Source organism: Heptranchias perlo, chromosome 4, assembly GCF_035084215.1.
Source record: "Heptranchias perlo isolate sHepPer1 chromosome 4, sHepPer1.hap1, whole genome shotgun sequence".
Lineage (NCBI taxonomy): Eukaryota > Metazoa > Chordata > Chondrichthyes > Hexanchiformes > Hexanchidae > Heptranchias > Heptranchias perlo.
The window spans coordinates 10,487,298-10,505,125 of record NC_090328.1 but is presented as its reverse complement, the minus strand read 5'-3'; the positions used below and the strand labels follow the sequence as shown (position 1 = coordinate 10,505,125).

The 17,828-nt window shown below is 45.6% G+C and overlaps 1 protein-coding gene across 10 annotated transcripts in view; it reads right to left on the bottom strand.

Annotated features, from left to right (window-relative positions):
* Positions 1–4,671: 4,671 nt before the first annotated feature.
* The window catches only part of palld (palladin, cytoskeletal associated protein), a 369,602-nt gene continuing 356,445 nt past the window's right edge, over positions 4,672–17,828 (bottom strand). For all 10 annotated transcript variants that reach the window (XM_067982453.1, XM_067982449.1, XM_067982448.1 and 7 more), the window contains 4 exons: positions 15,452–15,659; positions 13,263–13,428; positions 8,959–9,092; positions 4,672–7,962 (listed from right to left, as the gene is read on the bottom strand). In XM_067982453.1, coding sequence (XP_067838554.1) covers positions 7,790–7,962; positions 8,959–9,092; positions 13,263–13,428; positions 15,452–15,659 — 681 coding nt within the window. In that variant the 3' untranslated portion in view covers positions 4,672–7,789. The remainder of the gene's footprint in view (positions 7,963–8,958; positions 9,093–13,262; positions 13,429–15,451; positions 15,660–17,828) is intronic.

Below are 17,828 nucleotides of genomic sequence, written 5' to 3'. Positions count from 1 at the left end.
CGGCATTTATTGCCCATCCCTAATTGCCCTTGAGAAGGTGGTGGTGAGCCGTGTTTTGGATGAGACTGTAAACCGAGAAGCCCCCGTCAGCCCTCTCAGGTGGACATGAAAGATCTCGCGACACTGTTTTCTTGCAGCAGTGGCCTGGGAATTAATCTCCAATTCCTGGAGACTCCAGGGCAATCCTACATATCGATAAAGTTGAGTCTCCTTGGACCTCAACTAAACTTTGATTTCACACGACGTAGTCCGGGTGCGCATGAGGACATATGGAATGAATAGACCACGAATAATATATTTGTAACTTCCCAGGGTTAGTTACGGCGTTGGTCCTTACCAGTTTAGAAAGAATCCTTCCCTCACCAAGAATACTACCAGGTACACAAAACATTTCATTTATTATTCCCTCATTGTTATGACTTGACTGCAGATCTCTCTTAAACGCGGTCAAATCTTGCTTCAGCTACATAATGCATTCAGATTGAATGTTATCCCCACAATCTACACTCGCATAAGCTTTTCTTCAATTTTTAATCCTCTCTGAAAGTGAACTCGCATTTATACAGCGTCGTTTACGACCTCAGGATGTGCCAAAGCGCTTTACAGCCAACGAAGAACTTTTTTTGTTTGAAGCGCAGTCTCTGTTGTAATGTAAGGATTCACGCACAGCAAGATCCCACAAACAGCGATGAGATAATGACCAGGTAATCTGTTTTAGCGACGTTGATTCTGCCTCCGTGGGTCGCGCTCTCGCCTCTGAGTCAAAAGGTTGTGGGTTTGAGCCCCCACTCCAGTGACTTTAAGAATAAAACCCGGGCCGACGCTCCAGTGAGGGAGCGCTTGCACTTATCTGCCGTGTTTTGGAAGAGACCGTAAACTGAGGAGCCCCCGTCTGCCCTCTCAGGTGGACATAAAAGATCTCACGACACTGTTTTCTCGTCCAGTAATTCCTACGTCTAGTAATCACTATCTTGATTTTTGCAAATGCACAGAAACTCCTTCATGCTGTTAAATGCCTCTTTTGTGATTGCTGTCCTCTGTTTCACTTCCGCTGCAGTCGATTCCTTATTACTTCACCCGTGACACCTGTCCCATTGAATTTTGTCTTTGATCCGAGGGATTATAAATTCCCTTTCACACGGTTTTTTTTTGTGAAAGAAAATTTCAACCCTCGGATACTTGTTTTTTTTTTGAAAAGCAGCTGAAGGGACGAGGCCCTCCTGCTTGGCCTTTACTTCTTTGTAAATGGCCAACAGGGGCAGGGGAGGTGGGTGGGGGTCTGATCTCTGGCGGAATGTGAAGCGAACGGACTTTTGTGAAGGACGGGAAAGTGAATGACAAGTTAAAAGAATACGAGGAGGTCACGGTGCCCACAATGGGGCGACAGAAAAGGACCCTCTTAGACCAGGTCAAGTACCTTGAGAGGAGATTCGTTCTCAGGCCAGTGAATACCAACAGAGACCGCAACCCGTGCTGGGCAGAACGCAGAACTGTGTCCGAGGTGGATTAGCCCCTTGAATCGATGAGGCGTTTGGGGTAACAAATTTGATCCTAGAATCAAATTATTGGGATCTTTGCCTGTCCACTCCATGCAGAGGATAGCTCTGGATCGATTGCACACGGCAACACCAGAATTAAACACAGCCATGGAATTCTCTCACAATGTACTGACAGGTGCAGCGCCATTTCCTGGGATTTGGGCAGACACTTGTGACGTGTGTCAGCTGTGTCTCAGTTGATAGCAAGCTTGCCTTGGGTTCAAGTCCTACTCCAGAGACACGAGCACAAAATCCAGGCTGACACTCTGCAGGGGAGTGCTGCATTGTTGGAGGTGCTATCTCTTGGATGAAACCTGCTGGTCTGGCCTCTACGTGACTCCAGTCCCACACGCAATCTGGTTGAGTCTTAACTGCCTTCCGAAGTAGCCTAGCAAGCACACTCAGTCGTATCAAACTGCAGAAGTCAGCCCACTACCACCACCTCTCAGGGCAACTCGGGAGGGGCGATAAACGCCAGCCTTGCCAGCGACACCCACATCCTGAGAATCCATTTTTGGGAAGTCAACATCGCAGTTGTGCTTTAGGAATTGCACCTCACTGGGCTGCAAGGCATGGGGGATCTGGAATGGATTTATACAGGGCAGATCCCCGCATACCTTTTGAAAACATCTCTCAGCAGGTGCAGAATTTGGAGGGATCAGAGAGCTTTGGGGAATTTCATTAGAGCCATTTAACTGCCTAGCTCCAGTCGGTGTGAAATGTACTGCTCTGGTAAACCCACCTGTGGTCAGGAAGGTTAGAAGGGTTGGTGGAAGCAGATCACACACACGAATGACAGGCAGCTATGCACCTCGTTAAACGGGCTTCTCAAAAACACTGCACTTCACTAATCCCTGCCTCTCTCGGGTGTTAGCAGATGTGGGGCTGTTGCCTCTCTCTCTCTCTCTCTCTCTGCTTTATGGTTTCATTGGATTAAAGGCTTCAGGACTAGTGATAGTGACATTTCATTTTACAAATGCCTTCTTGTCCGGTCTAGGGTCAGCTCCATGTTGATGTAAATATCTGGCAGGATTAGTGAGGTAGGGGTGTTATGAGACATACCATTGCCAAGGCAAGTAAAGCTATCGTCAAGATCATCCTTTTGCTGTTCTTCTCTTACACCCCCCCCCCCCTCCCTCCCTTCCCAATTTCTCTGCATGTAGGGTGGATTTGGGGGGGGGTCCGCAGGGAAAGAGGCAAAAGGCAGGAGATCAGTTTGTATGTGTTCTCTTGGAGACAGAGGACCAGAGAGTTTTACCAGAAATTTAAGTTTGAGACATTACAAACTCAAAACACTGGAATCCAATTACTAGATACAAGCAAATAGCAACAGTGATCAACTATTCCCAATTGGGAAAGAGGTCAAAACCACTTTAATGGCCAACAACGCTTTTCTTTTACAGCTGTAAAAATCCTTAGGAGCGAGTAAAGTAGAACATAGTTCAAGCAATGGACGCGACACTGCGCTATTGTAGCTCATTCTTTTGTTTGCAGGATGTTGCTGGCCCAAAATGGCCATGAACACCTTTTGTGACATTTTTAACAATGTATTAAAAAAGGTGCTATACAAGTATTATTTTTCTCCCCCCCCCAAATGACCTTAAGCTTAGTGTAGCGGAGTGAGATTTTTTTTTCTGCATTTAAAACCATCAAGCAGATCGATTTGGGGTAGGCTAGCTGGCAGTACTGATCCCATATTATCACATGTTGTTAATGAACAATGAAAACCTTCTACTTCTCACATTAGGTCTCTCCCTATTGTAAGGATGTTGACGGGTGCACCCTCTAATTGCCACAGTAAGACGGAGACAAGGGTTCCCATCAAACCCATACTTAACTCGGAGAATGTTAATTATAAGCAAAAGGGTGAAAGAATGTTTTGAGAGAGTTGGGATAAAGATAAAGCTTAATTTTGGGAAAGGATTACAGGATTATGCTTTGTTCCTGATGTCAGCACCGTTGAATGTTTCGGGGGTTAAATCCATTTTTGTTCTCACTGTGCTTCTAATCAGCAGTGCCACGGTTATACTGAACCATACTCCTACCACAAAACCCTCTGATTAACCTCTTTCCCCAACTGGGGACGGGTGATCACTGTTGCTTTTCACTTTTATCTAGTAATTGGATTCCAGTGTTTGGAGTTTGCAATGTCTCAAACTTAACTTTTTAATGCCTTCACCCAAATCTTTTCCTCTTACTTTTTTCTCCAACCAACCAATCACCGAGTAATCCGCCTTCTGAGCTGCCGTGACCCAGCTGAGTGTAAGCGGTTTGCTTACCAAAGAAAAAAAGACAGAACAGGCTCGAGGGGCTGAATGGCCTACTCCTGTTCCAATGAACTCTCAATATAAAGTGCAAGGGACAACTGGAGGCCCAGATTTTGGGGAAATCCTACAGCCTGCTATCAGGTCTCTACTGACCTTTAAATGCGGAGCTGGATTTTTAAAAAATTTGATCTCAGGCTATAGGCCGTATTTATTGCCCAGAGGTGATAGCGGTGAGACTTTTCTGTGGAATGCTGTAGTCCTTCTCAACGATGGGGTTCCCCCACGCTGGTGTTGTTAGGTAGGGATTTTCAGGATATCGACCCCAGTCATAAAGGAATGGCCAATATACATCCAAGTCGGGATGGTGTGTGGCTTGGAGGGGAATGGGTGGGTGATGGTGTTCCCACAGCACTGCTGCTCTTGCTGAGCAGGGCGTGGGAGAAGGCTCGTATAGAGCATAACGGCCTGTTTCAGTGCTGTAAATTCTATTTAACGCTGCTGCTCTTGTCCGTCTCTGCGGTCGAGGCTGCAGAGGAGGGAGGTGCCGTCAAAGTAAACGTGGCAAGTTGCTGGAGTATACAGGGGGAGGGTGGATACAAACGGAGACAAAAGACAAAGAAAGGAGGGAAAGAGACAAAAAGAGTTAGAAAGAAGAAAAATAAATCCAATGTACTGGGCGAGGACACCGATTCAGAGGCTTGGGTGTGAGGGCCCTTTAACTGGGAGCCCAGACAGGGGGTCAGCAAACAACGACCATTTGGACGAGGGACCAAATGATGCCCAACTGCAGCCGCGTGGGAGCGGTTTCTCCCCAACTTGGGACGTGGGGCTCTGGGAGGCTATCTTTTTAAAAAAAAACCCTCGAATTATTCCAGCATCTTTATTAAATTTATAACCCAACAACAAAAAAAAAAATCTTAGCAGAACAATCCAGAAGTAGCAAATGCAGCATTTTAAAAACTTTACATGGTCACAAAAAAAAAAAAGCATTTACAATAAAATATGCCACAATATGGAGAAAGTGAGCAGTCAGCTCAAGACAAGTGAAGCTGCAGGAATACATTAGCAGGTCACATTCAAAACACTTTGATCCTGATGGGTCGCAGTCAAAGAACTGAAAGCATCGCAAGAGGTGCCATCAGACGTACCAATTCCACCTGCGTTTCTCTGTTCACAATCAGGACGACACTGCGTTAATGTTATGTTTACTTAAAATGCTAGCTAAACGTATGAAACCAGTTGTACTAGGCTTACAAATTCTCTTTTATAAAATATTGGAGGAGTTAAAATGCTGGGATATACAGTACCAAATAGCAAGAACAATTCAATGTAATACCTCAAACAAAAAAAAAAGGCAGATTAATTGCAAGGTCTGAGCTGAATTTAGACACTTATATTTGCATATTTTAAATAATGAATATGTGCATTTTTTGTTTTGGAGTACAGTCATTTTCTATACAATGCAAAGCGCCCTTGTACCATCATATTCTAGTTCGGTGCTTCCAATGTCTCCTGTATGTTCCTTTTCCCGTCCTCGGTCCATTTCTTTATCGTTTTCGCGTGTACGGCACGAATCAAGCGCCCTTTCGAGTACGTTCAGGATTTCACCCTGGCGAGGGAAAGTTATTGGTTTTCCCCCCCCCCCCCACCAAGGTGGAGAAAAAAAAATCGTTACGTGGGCACAGGTGGGTTAAGCTGGCACTTGGGTTTGGGCAAACCAACTCTAGCAAGACACCCAACACCTCCGGGTGAGCGATCCATTTATTCCAAAAGGCACGCTTAGTAAGCCCAAAACCAGACTGTTTGGGCGGCAATTCTCTCATTGCCACTGCCGTGACACAATCGCGATTAAGAGGCGGTTTACGCAGAGGTTAGTGTATTTTTAGATTGGGGACCTGGAATGCATTCTGGGAGTTGAGTTGTGTGCGTGACCTTGGGTTAACTCCAGTATTTTAAATATAGTGTTATCTTTTCCAACACAATGGCAGCACTATCTCCTCGCACAGTCTCCATGAGAATGAACCCTGTACTTCAAAAATCAGTGTCCATTGTATCACGATACCAAACGCAACAAAAACAAAAGCAGCCTCAGGGGAAGTGAGCTATATATGTGCATCGAGAACATGTTAAAAATCGCATCGATCAACACATCCACCTAATTATTGACCTGACTAACTCGAACCACCATCACCTGCTCTGTGCCCTCAAGATTCATTTCATTGCAAAATCCAAGCCGCAGGTAAAAGAAATTAATTCCCTTCCCCCCCCCCCCCCACTGAAAATCAACTGTTATATCAGTCTGCCGTGAGCTAACTTCACCGTAAACAGATAATAATCCAAATGCAGCAAGGGGCAGAATGGGACATTTCACTTCAGGTCTTCGGTGGATTAAGGGGATTTCAAGAAAGTGCTAACAAAAAAAAAGGTATTGGAAAAACGTGCAGGAGTTGAACTAAAACTCCAGCAACCAGAGAGAATTACAGCAATGGAGACCATTTACCTCGTTCTTTACCCCCCCCACTCCTATTCCAGTCCATCTGTGTTGCCTCCTGCCTTTTTAAACTTCAACCCTGGAGGGAGGGTCAAATTAAGCATTGGATTTCCATGATCATCAATGAGGCTCCGGGACCCTGTCGAGTGGTTTAATCGCCTCATTAACAGCAATCTGTTGCTACACGACCCAAGACTTGGCCAAGGATGTGGGGGGGTGGGTGGGGGAGTAGGCTATCAAGGCCTGTATTCAAACTTTCAGCTCTTGAGATTGGTAAAAGGTGCTGGCCTTTCCAGTGTTACGTGCCTCACCAGAGATGGAGATCACAGCCGTTCCCCCTGTTGGTACACCTGCCAATAACTCGGCTCTACACTGCAGGCGGATCTCTCGCCATCCCCAGAAGAGGGAATCAATGGGACTATTTCGACTGTAGGGAGACACCACAACTGCTCTGGTACGGACTGGTTCACGACTGACGCAATCGTCAGTCTATCCCTCCTTCAAACGCAGCCTCCTTAAAACCATGCAAGCCCAGCCAAACTCACAATTGCTCTCCGTCTAATACACGAGTCTGGAGCAGGAAGCAGCGCAAACAAACACAAACACACACACACTCGTGGCCAAATAGATCAACTTTTCCTGCTATTTTAAAGCCTCAAAAAAGTTTTACCACGAGCAGTGCCTTTAGTAGATTGAATTAAGAGATCATCAAAATTTCTCAGAAGGGCTCGAAAGATAACTGCAAGTACAAAAAAAAGAGTGAAATGCACCTCAGTGCGAGAAAGGCTGCACTATTATAAGACAAGCGGCCCCTCCTGCCCCATCAGACGTCTCCCCACCGTCTAAGTCGACAGGACCTCCTGTTATGGGGAGACGCTGGCAGGATGGTCAACTTTCCCGCCTTGCGTTGAAAGCCAGATCTGAATTAGGACTCCCAGAATGCACTACCGTCTTCAGATTCATAAACGACCACTGCCTCATCCCCTTTATTACGGCCCGTCTCCTAAAACCCCTCAGGGAGGCCCCGCTAACGGAATACATCACGCTCAAGTCTTGGCGCGACCCGAATAATATGGTTTAGCTCAGGCACTTGGTGGTGCTGCTTAATCTGATAATATATAAAAAATGAGAATCGGTTTACTAAATGTGCATAGAACGAACAATGTAGCAAAAAACCTACTTTACAATCTAGCCGTGCAAGGTGAAGCATTGGGTAACAAAATGTGTTTATGTGTCAAATTCAATCCAATCCAATCCAATGCTCCTCGGACCAGCATACCGTCTCCCCCCGATTGCAGTTCAAAATTCCGTCACGTTATCCTTGCTTTCAGGTTTTTGTGTTGATTCAGATGTCAAAATAAAAAAGGCCTTTTCAAGTGTGTATTGACTTGACGAAATGATGGTCTGAGTCTGGTCACTCCTCACGAGAGCAGTTTTTCCTCCCTCTGTGTAATCCCGATACCTCCTCTCTCGTTCTCTCTCACCGAGTTCATCTACAGGTCGTCGCTTTCCACGAGGTCGCCTGGAGTCGAGAGGTGGACCGGGTTAGCCTCGGGCAGGAATGCCGACTTGATGTCGAGTCCTTGGTCAGTGAGCGCTGCGTAGCGACTGGCCGAGGGCCGCACTTTCTTTGGCTTGGAGACGGGAGTCTGGTGCCACTGAGGAGCTGCCAGTTAAAAGAAAAGAAAAGGACGTTAGGAGGAATAAAAGACCCAAGAGGACACGGAGGAAGTCCTTACAGACTTGATGAAAGGCCATTCCTCATCCCCAACCTTTCCTATCCTGCACGACAGGTATTTCTCACAAGTAAATCAGGTGTCAGCCATGGCTCAGTGGATAACACTCCCGTCTCGGAGTTGGAAGGTTGTGGGTTCAAGTCCCACTCCAGAGACTCGAGCACAGTATCTAGGCAGACACTCCCAGTGCAGTACTGAGGGAGTGTGCTGCACTGTCTTTCTGGAAGGGCCATTAAACCAAGGCCCTGTCCGCCCGCAGGGGAGTTCTCCCCGGTGTCCTGGCCAATATGTATCCCTTAACCAAGATCACTAAAACAGATTATCTGGTCAGTATCACATTGCTGTGCGCAAATTGGCTTCTGTGTTTTCTACATTCCAACAGTGACTACACTGCAAAGTGCTTAATTGGCTGTAAGGCACGTTGGACCATCCTGGTGGCACGAAAAGGAGCCTTTCCTTTCTTTCAGAGGATTAAAAATTGAAGAAAAGTTTGAGAGTTTAGATGGTTTGTCGGGATAACATTCAATCTGAATGCATTATGTAGCTGAGGCAAGGTTTGACCGCGTTTAAGAGAGATCCACAATGGACCAGAAAGGGCTGCCAGATAAGTCACAACAGTGACTACACTTCATTGGCTGTAAAGCACTTTGGGACGTCCTGAGGTTGTGAAAGGCGCTGTATAAATGAAAGTCCTTTCTTTCAATTTCATTGTCCTCAAAACAACCTGGGAGCCATTTTCTATTAACCTTTAAGTTTCCCTGTCAGGTCTCTCTACCACTAACCTTTTTACTACATTGGCTGTAAAGCACTTTGAGGTAGTGAAAGGCACCGTGTAAATAAAAAGTGCTTTCCTTCCTTAAGTTGGCGGTAATCACACATTCTTGGGGAATGAGTTGTAGGAGTCGGAGAATGAAAGTTGAACTCACAGTAAATATCCAGCTTGGCTGTACAAGATATTATCCCAGCCTCATTCTTAGCAGACACAGTGTACCATGCAGCATCCTCCTTTGTGGTTGGCTGAATTAGCAAGCAGATGTAACCTTTGTTGTCATGGTGCATGCTGAGGAATGAAAGATTTATCAAGGTTACCAAAACAGAATGAAATTCCACTCAATGAACTCTTTCGTCATTTTACATAGAATTTACAGCACAGAAACAGGCCATTCGGCCCAACTGGTCCGTGCCGGTGTTTGTCCTCCCACCCTACTTCATCTAACTATCAGGATATCCTTCTATTCCTTTCTCCCTCATGTACTTATCTAGCCTCCCCTTTAATGCATCTATGCTATTCGCCTCAACTACTCCTTGTGGTAGCGAGTTCCACATTTTGTTGTAAATTTCATTTTCTGGCCATTGGCTGTTTTTCTAACGACCATAATTACAAAGTCAAAGTACAATGGAGTAAAGGAAGACATCATTATTCTTTAAAAGGATGTTGATTAAAAACATCTGGCACAGGCTTCTTGTCTGTCCTATCTTCCAGAAAAACACCTCTGGTGCTAGCCTTGCTTTCCAGCACACATGACAGTAAGTGACACTGAGTGGCCATTACGATTTGTATACAGCTCAGCCGCTATTCAGCGTAGCTTGGGCAAGATGTGGTATGAAGCCCCTGCTTGTTGCCCTCAGTCCAATTAGACCCCAACTACAAGGTGAGCTCTCCTTACACTGCACTGTGCGCCATTAGCATTTGTCACACTATGCTACGTGACTACTTTTTAAAAAAAAAAGCCATGAGGCTCTATGATTTAGCGCTACATTGGGAGATTTGATAACGTGGACCTGCGGACGGTCGGGTACAGAGTTGAGTTTTCCCCAAACCCATTTCACTTGGGTTCCACTTGAGGGGTCAGTCGTGGCTCAGTGGGTAACACTCTCGCCTCGGAGTCAGAAGGTTGTGGGATCAGGTCCCCACTCCACAGACTCGAGCACATAATCTAAGCGGACACTCCAGCGCAGCACAGAGGGAGCGCTGCACTGTCGGAGGTACCGGCTTTCGGATGAGACGTTAAACAGAGGCCCCCGTCTGCCCTCTCAGGTGGGCATAAAAGATCCCATGGCACTATTTGAAGAGGAATGCTGGAGTTCTCCCCAGTGCCCTGGGCAATATTTATTCCAACACCTAAAACTGGTCTTGGGTCATTTAATTCGTTGCTGCCTGTGGGATCTTGCTGTGCCCAAATTGGCTGCCACTTTTTCTACATTACAACAGTGATTACACTTCGGAAAAGGTACTTCATTGGCTGTAACGCACTGGGACATCCTGAGACACACTATATAAACGCAAGTTCTTTCTTTTCCTTCCATTATAAAAGATTTTCAAACTTGGATCGGAGGTGAAAGGTTAATGGGCTAAACCAGCGCCTCACATTGTTGTTCTATGCCAATTCATAGCACCTCGTAGTTTCAGAAGTAGCTGTGGGACAGCCTGTTGTCTAATAAACCAATGTCATTAAAGCTAAGTTTATACTGCGCTGCCGGTCTGAGATCGGTAGCTGGTAGCACATGTTATACTGTGGGCCGTGAATCGCTCTCCTGGCCGGATCTGACCCCTGAACCGTGAAGCGTCAAGGGAAGTTTTGCTACAATAAAGCACGCTAAATAAGAAGCAAGTCATTGTTATAAGAGCGCCAGTAGGGGTGGTCAAAGTCTCAAAACATTAAACAAAACACGACACGAGTTATAGTGCACATGATTTTACGGCCAAGCAGTGAGGAAGTCTCACTGCTTTAGATCAGTCAGATCAGGCCCTGGCCTTGTACGGGTCATGTTTACATCACTGAAGCAGAACCCCCTTTACAGTGATACAAAAGTGCCAAGACTTGTGTTTTCAATGGATCAAATGCAATGACAAAAATCAATCGGCACATTTAGTTAACTCAAAAATATGCACCCATTTCAGAAACAACTTGCATTTAAATAGCGCCTTTAACGTAGTAAAACGTCCCAAAGTGCTTCACAGGAGCAATTATCAAACTAAATTTGACACCGAACCACATGAGATATTAGGGCAGGTGACCAAAAGCTTAATCAAAAAAGTACGTTTTAAGGAGCGTCTTATAGGAGGCAAGAGAGGTAGACAGACAGCAGGGGGTTGAGGGAAGGATTTCCAGAGCTTAGGGCCTAGGCAGCTGAAGGCACGGCCGCCAATGGCAGAGCGATGAAAATCAGGGGTACGCAAGAGGCCAGAATTGGAGGAGCGCAGAGATCTCGGAGGAGGTTACAGAGATAGGAAAGGGAGAGGCCATGGAGGGATTTGAAAGCAAGGATGGCAATTTTAACATTCTAACTGTTCTAACCCAAGTACAGTTTAACAAGTGACTCTTCATTCACATTACATAGGCGCTCCCAATCCAGACAGAAAACCAAAATGCTGACCATTGGGTAAAATAATTGCACAATTAAGGTTTTATTGCTGAGGGTATCACCTTGGATTGGCTGGGAGACACTCAACATGGTGCGCGTGGATCTGTTTGGCGAGCAGCCTGCTTGGTGGCGGGGGGGTTACTGGGTGCGGTGAAAGTAATTGAAGTGTAGTCCGGTGAGCTCAGCAATCTTCCTCTAAAGATGATGCTTTGTGTAATGAAGCATTTAACAGATTAAATGGCCCAAGGCAGCCAGTCTGTAGAAACCCTGATCAAAAGCACAGTCTTGATCTAACCTTAACATTATGGCTCTATTAGTTCTGTTGTTCCAGGGTTCAGCCGTCTCTGAAGTGCTTTGTGACAAAGTGCTACAAATGGAGCATTGTGAAGGTTCATTAACCCATTGGAAACAAGATACAAGTTTCATAGATTACATGTTGAGGTAAACTTGAGCTCATCCAAAACCCTGCTGCCCGTATCCAAACTCGCACCAAGTCCTGGTCTCCCATCACCCCTGTGCTCGCTGACCTACATTACTTCCCGGTCCGGAATGCCTCGATTTAAAAATTCTCATCCTCGTTTTCAAATCCCTCCATGGCCTCTCCTCTCCGTCTCTAACCTCCTCCAGCTCTACAACCCTCCGAGATCTCTGCGCTCCTCCAATTCTGGTCTCTTGCGCAACCCCGATTTTAATCTCTCCACCACTGGCGGCCGTGCCTTCAGCCATCTAGGCCCTAAGCTCTGGAATTCCCTCCCTAAACCTCTCCGCCTCTCTTCCCTCCTTTAAGATGCTCCTTAAAACCTCGCTCTTTGACTAACCTTTTGATCACCTGTCCTAATATCTCATGTGACTTGGTCTAAAATTTTGTTTGATTATACTCCTGGGAAAACGCCTTGGGACGTTTTACTACGTTAAAGGCGCTATATAAATGCAAGTTGTTGTTAATAATGAATGCATCTACATCAGAAGACGCAGAACAAAATAGAAAATGAGTATTTTTATATACATGCACACACACACATTAAAAAAACCTTTGAAAATGTAAACTTGACAGCAAACGACCTGGCTTCAAAATTGCAGGGTGGTTTCTTTGAATAAACTATAATTATTCTTTTCTTTTGTTTGACGAAGGGCTACTGTAGTCGAAGGGTTAAAGTTGAACAGAGAGCTTCAATGTGGATGGAATTTGTGGCATTTGATTGTTTACAGAAGGCCTAAACCTTACATTTCAATTTAGTATTATTAAATAGTTGGGAGAGGTTTTTTTGTTTAAAAAAAAAGAAACAGGCTTATGCAGTTGCCAAAGAATGAGTCATTGTTCTCTCTGGACAGATTAATAGCTACTTACTTAATGCATTGCACTCTAACCACAAAGTCAACACAAAAGGAACTCACGTCTTTGAACAGCCATCTCTGGAAGGATCAAACGATAGATTATCGAATCATCCAGAAAAAAAAAACACTTTTTGTGGATTCTAGTTGGATTTGTTTTACAAGTTTACAAGCAAAGAACCAGAGGTGAGATGAGAAGATTTTTTAAAAAACACAGCAAGTTATGATCATCTAGAATGCGCTGCCTGAAAGGGGCGGTGGAAGCAGTTTCAATAGTAACTTTCAAAAGGGAATTGGATAAATATTTGAAGGGGAGAAAATTTGCAGGGCCACAGGGAAGAGAGCAGGGGGAATGGAGCTAATCGGATAGCTCTTTCAAAAAGCCGGCACAGGCACGATGGGCCGAATGGCAACCCCCCCCAACCCACTTCTGCGCTGTAAATTTTAAAAGCAAGTGTCCCAGTCACAAGGCAAGAGCCCAACGCCGGGCTGTGCACATTGGCAGGAATCAGAAGTTCGATGTCTGCCTCACCTTACTTGGTCAGTGTTGTGAGTGAGAGATTCGTTATCCTTCTTCCAGAAAATCTGTGGGTACGGCACACCGGAAACACGGCACTCTAACCGTACCGGATATCCTTCGGCAACCCCGGTGTTCTGCAGCTTCTCTATAAACACTGGGGCTCTCACCATCTGTTTGGCTGGGGGGAGAAAAAAAAAACAGAACAGATCACTATATTAAAAAACCAGGAGAAAAAAAAAACATTATTTTGCACTGAGTATGTTTCTAAACTCTATCCACCAGCAACTTGCATTTATAATCGCGCTTTTAAAATGTAGTAAAATGTCCCGAGGCGCTTCACAGGAGCGATCAAACAAAGTATGAAACTGAGCTACTTAAGGAGATATTAGGACAGGTGGTCAAAAGCTCGGTTTTAAATTTCGGTCCTCCAACTCTGGACTCTTGTCCATTTATATTCTGCCCTCACCGTGGCCTCGAATTCATCTTTTGGGTAGCAGTGAGCAGAGAGAAAGAGGCAGCCACGATTTTCTGAACCAGGACTACTTGCAGTGATCAAGTAAGTCAAACTCCATTCTTACTGCACCCGATTTCACAATTTTCAGTGTTTCGGGGCTCGAACGCCAAGATTCTGTCCATTTATCCCCAAGAAAACCATAAAATCCAGTGGCCTTGCCCCATGATCGACTCTCAGCGCCAATGCTGGCTGCTGCTCAGTTCAGAAGCGTCCCAAGCGACAAAGGCGGAGCTCTGTACAAACAGAGAGAGTTTTCCTCTTCTAGGCAATTCACCGAGAGTGGACCAACTCGGAACATCCAGTGGTTAGTCAGATATTGGGAGACCGGGTGAACCTTTGGGACCAGGACCAGACCTGGAAACACTTCAGACAAAACTGGCCGGGCATGTCTTATCGGGAGCGGAGGCAGTAATGGCTTGTGGTCCGTGCGTTTGGAAGGGATTTAATTCAACTTTCACCACCAGACTCAGTACATTCAACAGGAAGAGACTTGACAGCAGAATTTGGCTTAATCGTGTTCAATGTATCTTTGACCCTTACCGTCAAGGCCTTCATTTCTTAAGTATTTCCACACACAAGTCACTCCCTTATATTGGCAAAGACCCAAAGATAAAGATGCAACTTATATCCTATTTCAGTCATAAGATTCTCAGCAACAAACAGCCTTCAATTAGCAAGTTGTCACAATCTCACAAGATACTGGCAAATTAATTCTTCTCCCTTAGGGACGTGTGGGAGAATATTTTCTGATTGCATTAAGCATTCCTCTGAGAACTGTGCCAATCACATTAAATTCCCATGTGTTTTCCCCCCACCCCTCCTCCAACATGGGGCTTTAACAGTTTAATATTAAGTGGGTTAATGTCTGTGCCATTTTAACGCAGGACAGGTTATTGCAGGGTCAGCTTTTGCTCAGTGGGCAGCACTCTCACCTCCGAGTCAGAAGGTCGTGGGTTCAAGTCCCCCTCCAGAGACTCGAGCAGATAATCTGGGCTGACACTCCCAGTACAGTACCGAGGGAGTGCTGCACTGTCAGAGGTGCAGTCATTCGGATGAGATGTTAAACCAAGGCCCCGTCTGCCCTCTCAGGTGGATGTAAAAGATCCCATGGCATTATTTTGAAGAGCAGGGAGTTCTCCCCGGTGTCCTGGTCAACATTTATTGCTCAACCAACACCTTAAAAACAGATTATCTGGTCACTCACTTTGCTGTTTGTGGCAACTTTGCACAAACTGGCTGCCATGTTTCCTACATTACAACAGTGATTACACTTCAAAAAGTAATTCACTGGCTGTGAGGTGCTTTGGGACATCCCGAGGATGTGAAAGGCGCTATATAAATGCAAGCTTTTTCTGTCTCTTTCATACAGGAACAGCGTTAGCTGGAATATACACCCAGTTGTGTGATCTGGTGGAGACTGGGCTGCAGGAAAGACGAGTCTCTCCCTACGACACCCTTCCTTCTGCTTGATGCACAGGAACATGACGAGACTGACCTAGTCACATCTCGGATAGGACTGGGTCAATCTTCAAAGCTTGGGAGCATAATTAAAGTGAAAAGAAAACAAAACTGGTAAGACCTGCCCAAGTGTTACTGAGCCCAACTTTAATCAGCAATCTGGAGCAGTTCAAATGTTTCTTTTATGTTATCGGGGGGGAAAAATGAAATAAATAAGCAAATTGTATACCTGCGACTAATAGCTCGAGGCTGAAACAGTTCTGGCCGGCTCGGTTGGTGGCTATGCACGTATAAATCCCAGCATCTCTAGCAGTGGCTGGTTCAATGACCAGGGAGTGAACGCCATTCTCACGTACGAGCATCTTGTGGCTGCTATCTGAGCGGATCTGGTTCCCATTCAGTTGCCATATTAGGTCTGGAGTTGGTAGCCCACTGACCTGCAAGAACATCCAAACGAAAGCCAGTTTGCAAAAGCACCAACAGTTTCCCCCCCCCTTGGGCATCTATAATTCCGGTAGGTGTGAAACAGAAGACAGATTAATCACACCACAACATTATGATGTTCTTCTAAAGTGAGAGTTATTACTTTGTAAGCAGTCTTCTATTTAAGAGTCAAGCCGTGGCTCAGCGGATAGCACACTCACCTCTTAAGCCAGAAGGTTGTGGGTTCAAGGCCCACTCCAGAGACTTGAGCACATAATCTAAGTTTGCATTTCAGTGCAGCACGGAGGTAGAAACAAGCCAAACGCCACACTCTACTTACTTCACCCTAATAATGTAGCCTCGTCTACCCTCTCGGGTGGATGTAAAACATCCCATGGCACTATTTCGAAGAGGAGCAGGGGAGTTCTCCCCTAACATTTATCACTCAACCAACATCACTAAAGCAGATGATTGTGTCATTTATTTCATTGTGTGTGGGATCTTGTGTGAAAATTGGCTGCTACATTACCACAGTGACTACACTTACAAAAGTACCCAATTGGCTGTAAGTGCTTTGGGACGTCCTGAGGTCGTAAAAGGCATTATCCTTTTTTTAAAAAAAGGACAATATTTTCTCCCTTCATCTAAATTCTCTTGCATTGCACAACCTTCCCCGAAGCGTGGGTGCACACTATTTGCTGGCAGATGGTCTACCAATACTAATCTGCAGCTAGGTGCTCGGTGCGCTGGGAGAATGGACCAGGCTTCGTGACTTCCCTCCCCTGTGGGACATACCTAGCCTTTTACCCCACCTACCCTGGATGGCCAGAGATCAGAAACTCGCTCAACTGGAAACCACAACCAGAGTACCTTCAATTAGTGTTCAGAATATACAACATGCTCTAAACATTTTGTCCTTGCTGAGGGAAAAGCTAGATAAGTACATAACAGAGAAAGGAATAGAAGGATACGTTATTAGAGTGGAGTTTGACCAAATGGCTTGTTTCTGAGCTGTAAATTCTATGCGATTCTTAGGGATTTTCTTCTGAGATTTGCTTTCTCAGAGGGGGCATTGTTTAAAGCTGTTGCAAAGCCTTTAGCTTTCCTTTCTACACCCAAAAGATAGAAATTTTGTTTTAAAAAAGAGAGATATTGGGGAGGACCAAGGGATGAGTTTAAACTATGGAAGAGTGGGAATAGACTGGAGGTTGGGCAATTCTTCTTTTCCCAGAGAGTAGCGAGCCTCTGGAATACATTGCCGGCTGGTGTGGTGCGGGCTGACCGGGAGCTGGACCAGTTCCTGACTGGGGCAAAGATCACATCATATAGAAGGCGAGTGTCTTTATAGATAACACTTGGTCCATGTGATCTCCTGGACTGGTTTCGATCGCCTGAGGGGGTCGGAAAGGAATTTTCCAGATTATTTTTTACCCTTATTGGCCCTGGGTTTTCTTACTCTCTTTTTTTTGCCTCTCCCGGGAGATTACATGTCTGCCGGGGGGCGGGCGGGGGCGGGGGGAGCGTCTAGTCACGATGCTCTGTCCATCATGGTGTGGGGCAGGCTTGATGGACCGGCTGGTCTTTCCCTGCCCGTCAATTCTGTCTGTTCCTATATTTATATTTAACGTATTTATACTTCAGCGACAAAAAAGGTGGTTTAAAATAAAGCCAATTCCCGCCCGTGGGAAAACACCCACACCCAGAGGTGGTGTAGAGATAAGGGCCCTCTTTGTGAGGGCTTGAATGCAGGATCAAAAACTGGTCCAAGGCAGGTGTTAGACCAGCTGTATCCAAAAACATCTGACACGAGCCCAGCCCAAAGCTACTACCTCTGCTCCAGTAGCAAGCTGTAGGAATACCTGTTAAACCAACACTGGACAAATTGGCTCGACTTTCTAAACCTTGATAAGTCATTATACGGCTCGACAGAGGCAGTTTTATGCTGTTGGCAACGAGGTTTTATGTCCACTGATCAAGAGCATCATACTGACTTGTTAAACACTAGTATTTTTTTTGGGGGGGTGGGAGAAGAGGGGGGAATGAACTATGGCCTTCTCAGTGCACATTCTTACCACAAGCTGCGGACACAGGCAATGTGTGACTTTACAGCGCATGGTGTGCTGAGTCAGCGCTCTGTTCGTTCAGAAGCAGACATGGTGAGTTAGACATCTTCAATTAGGCCG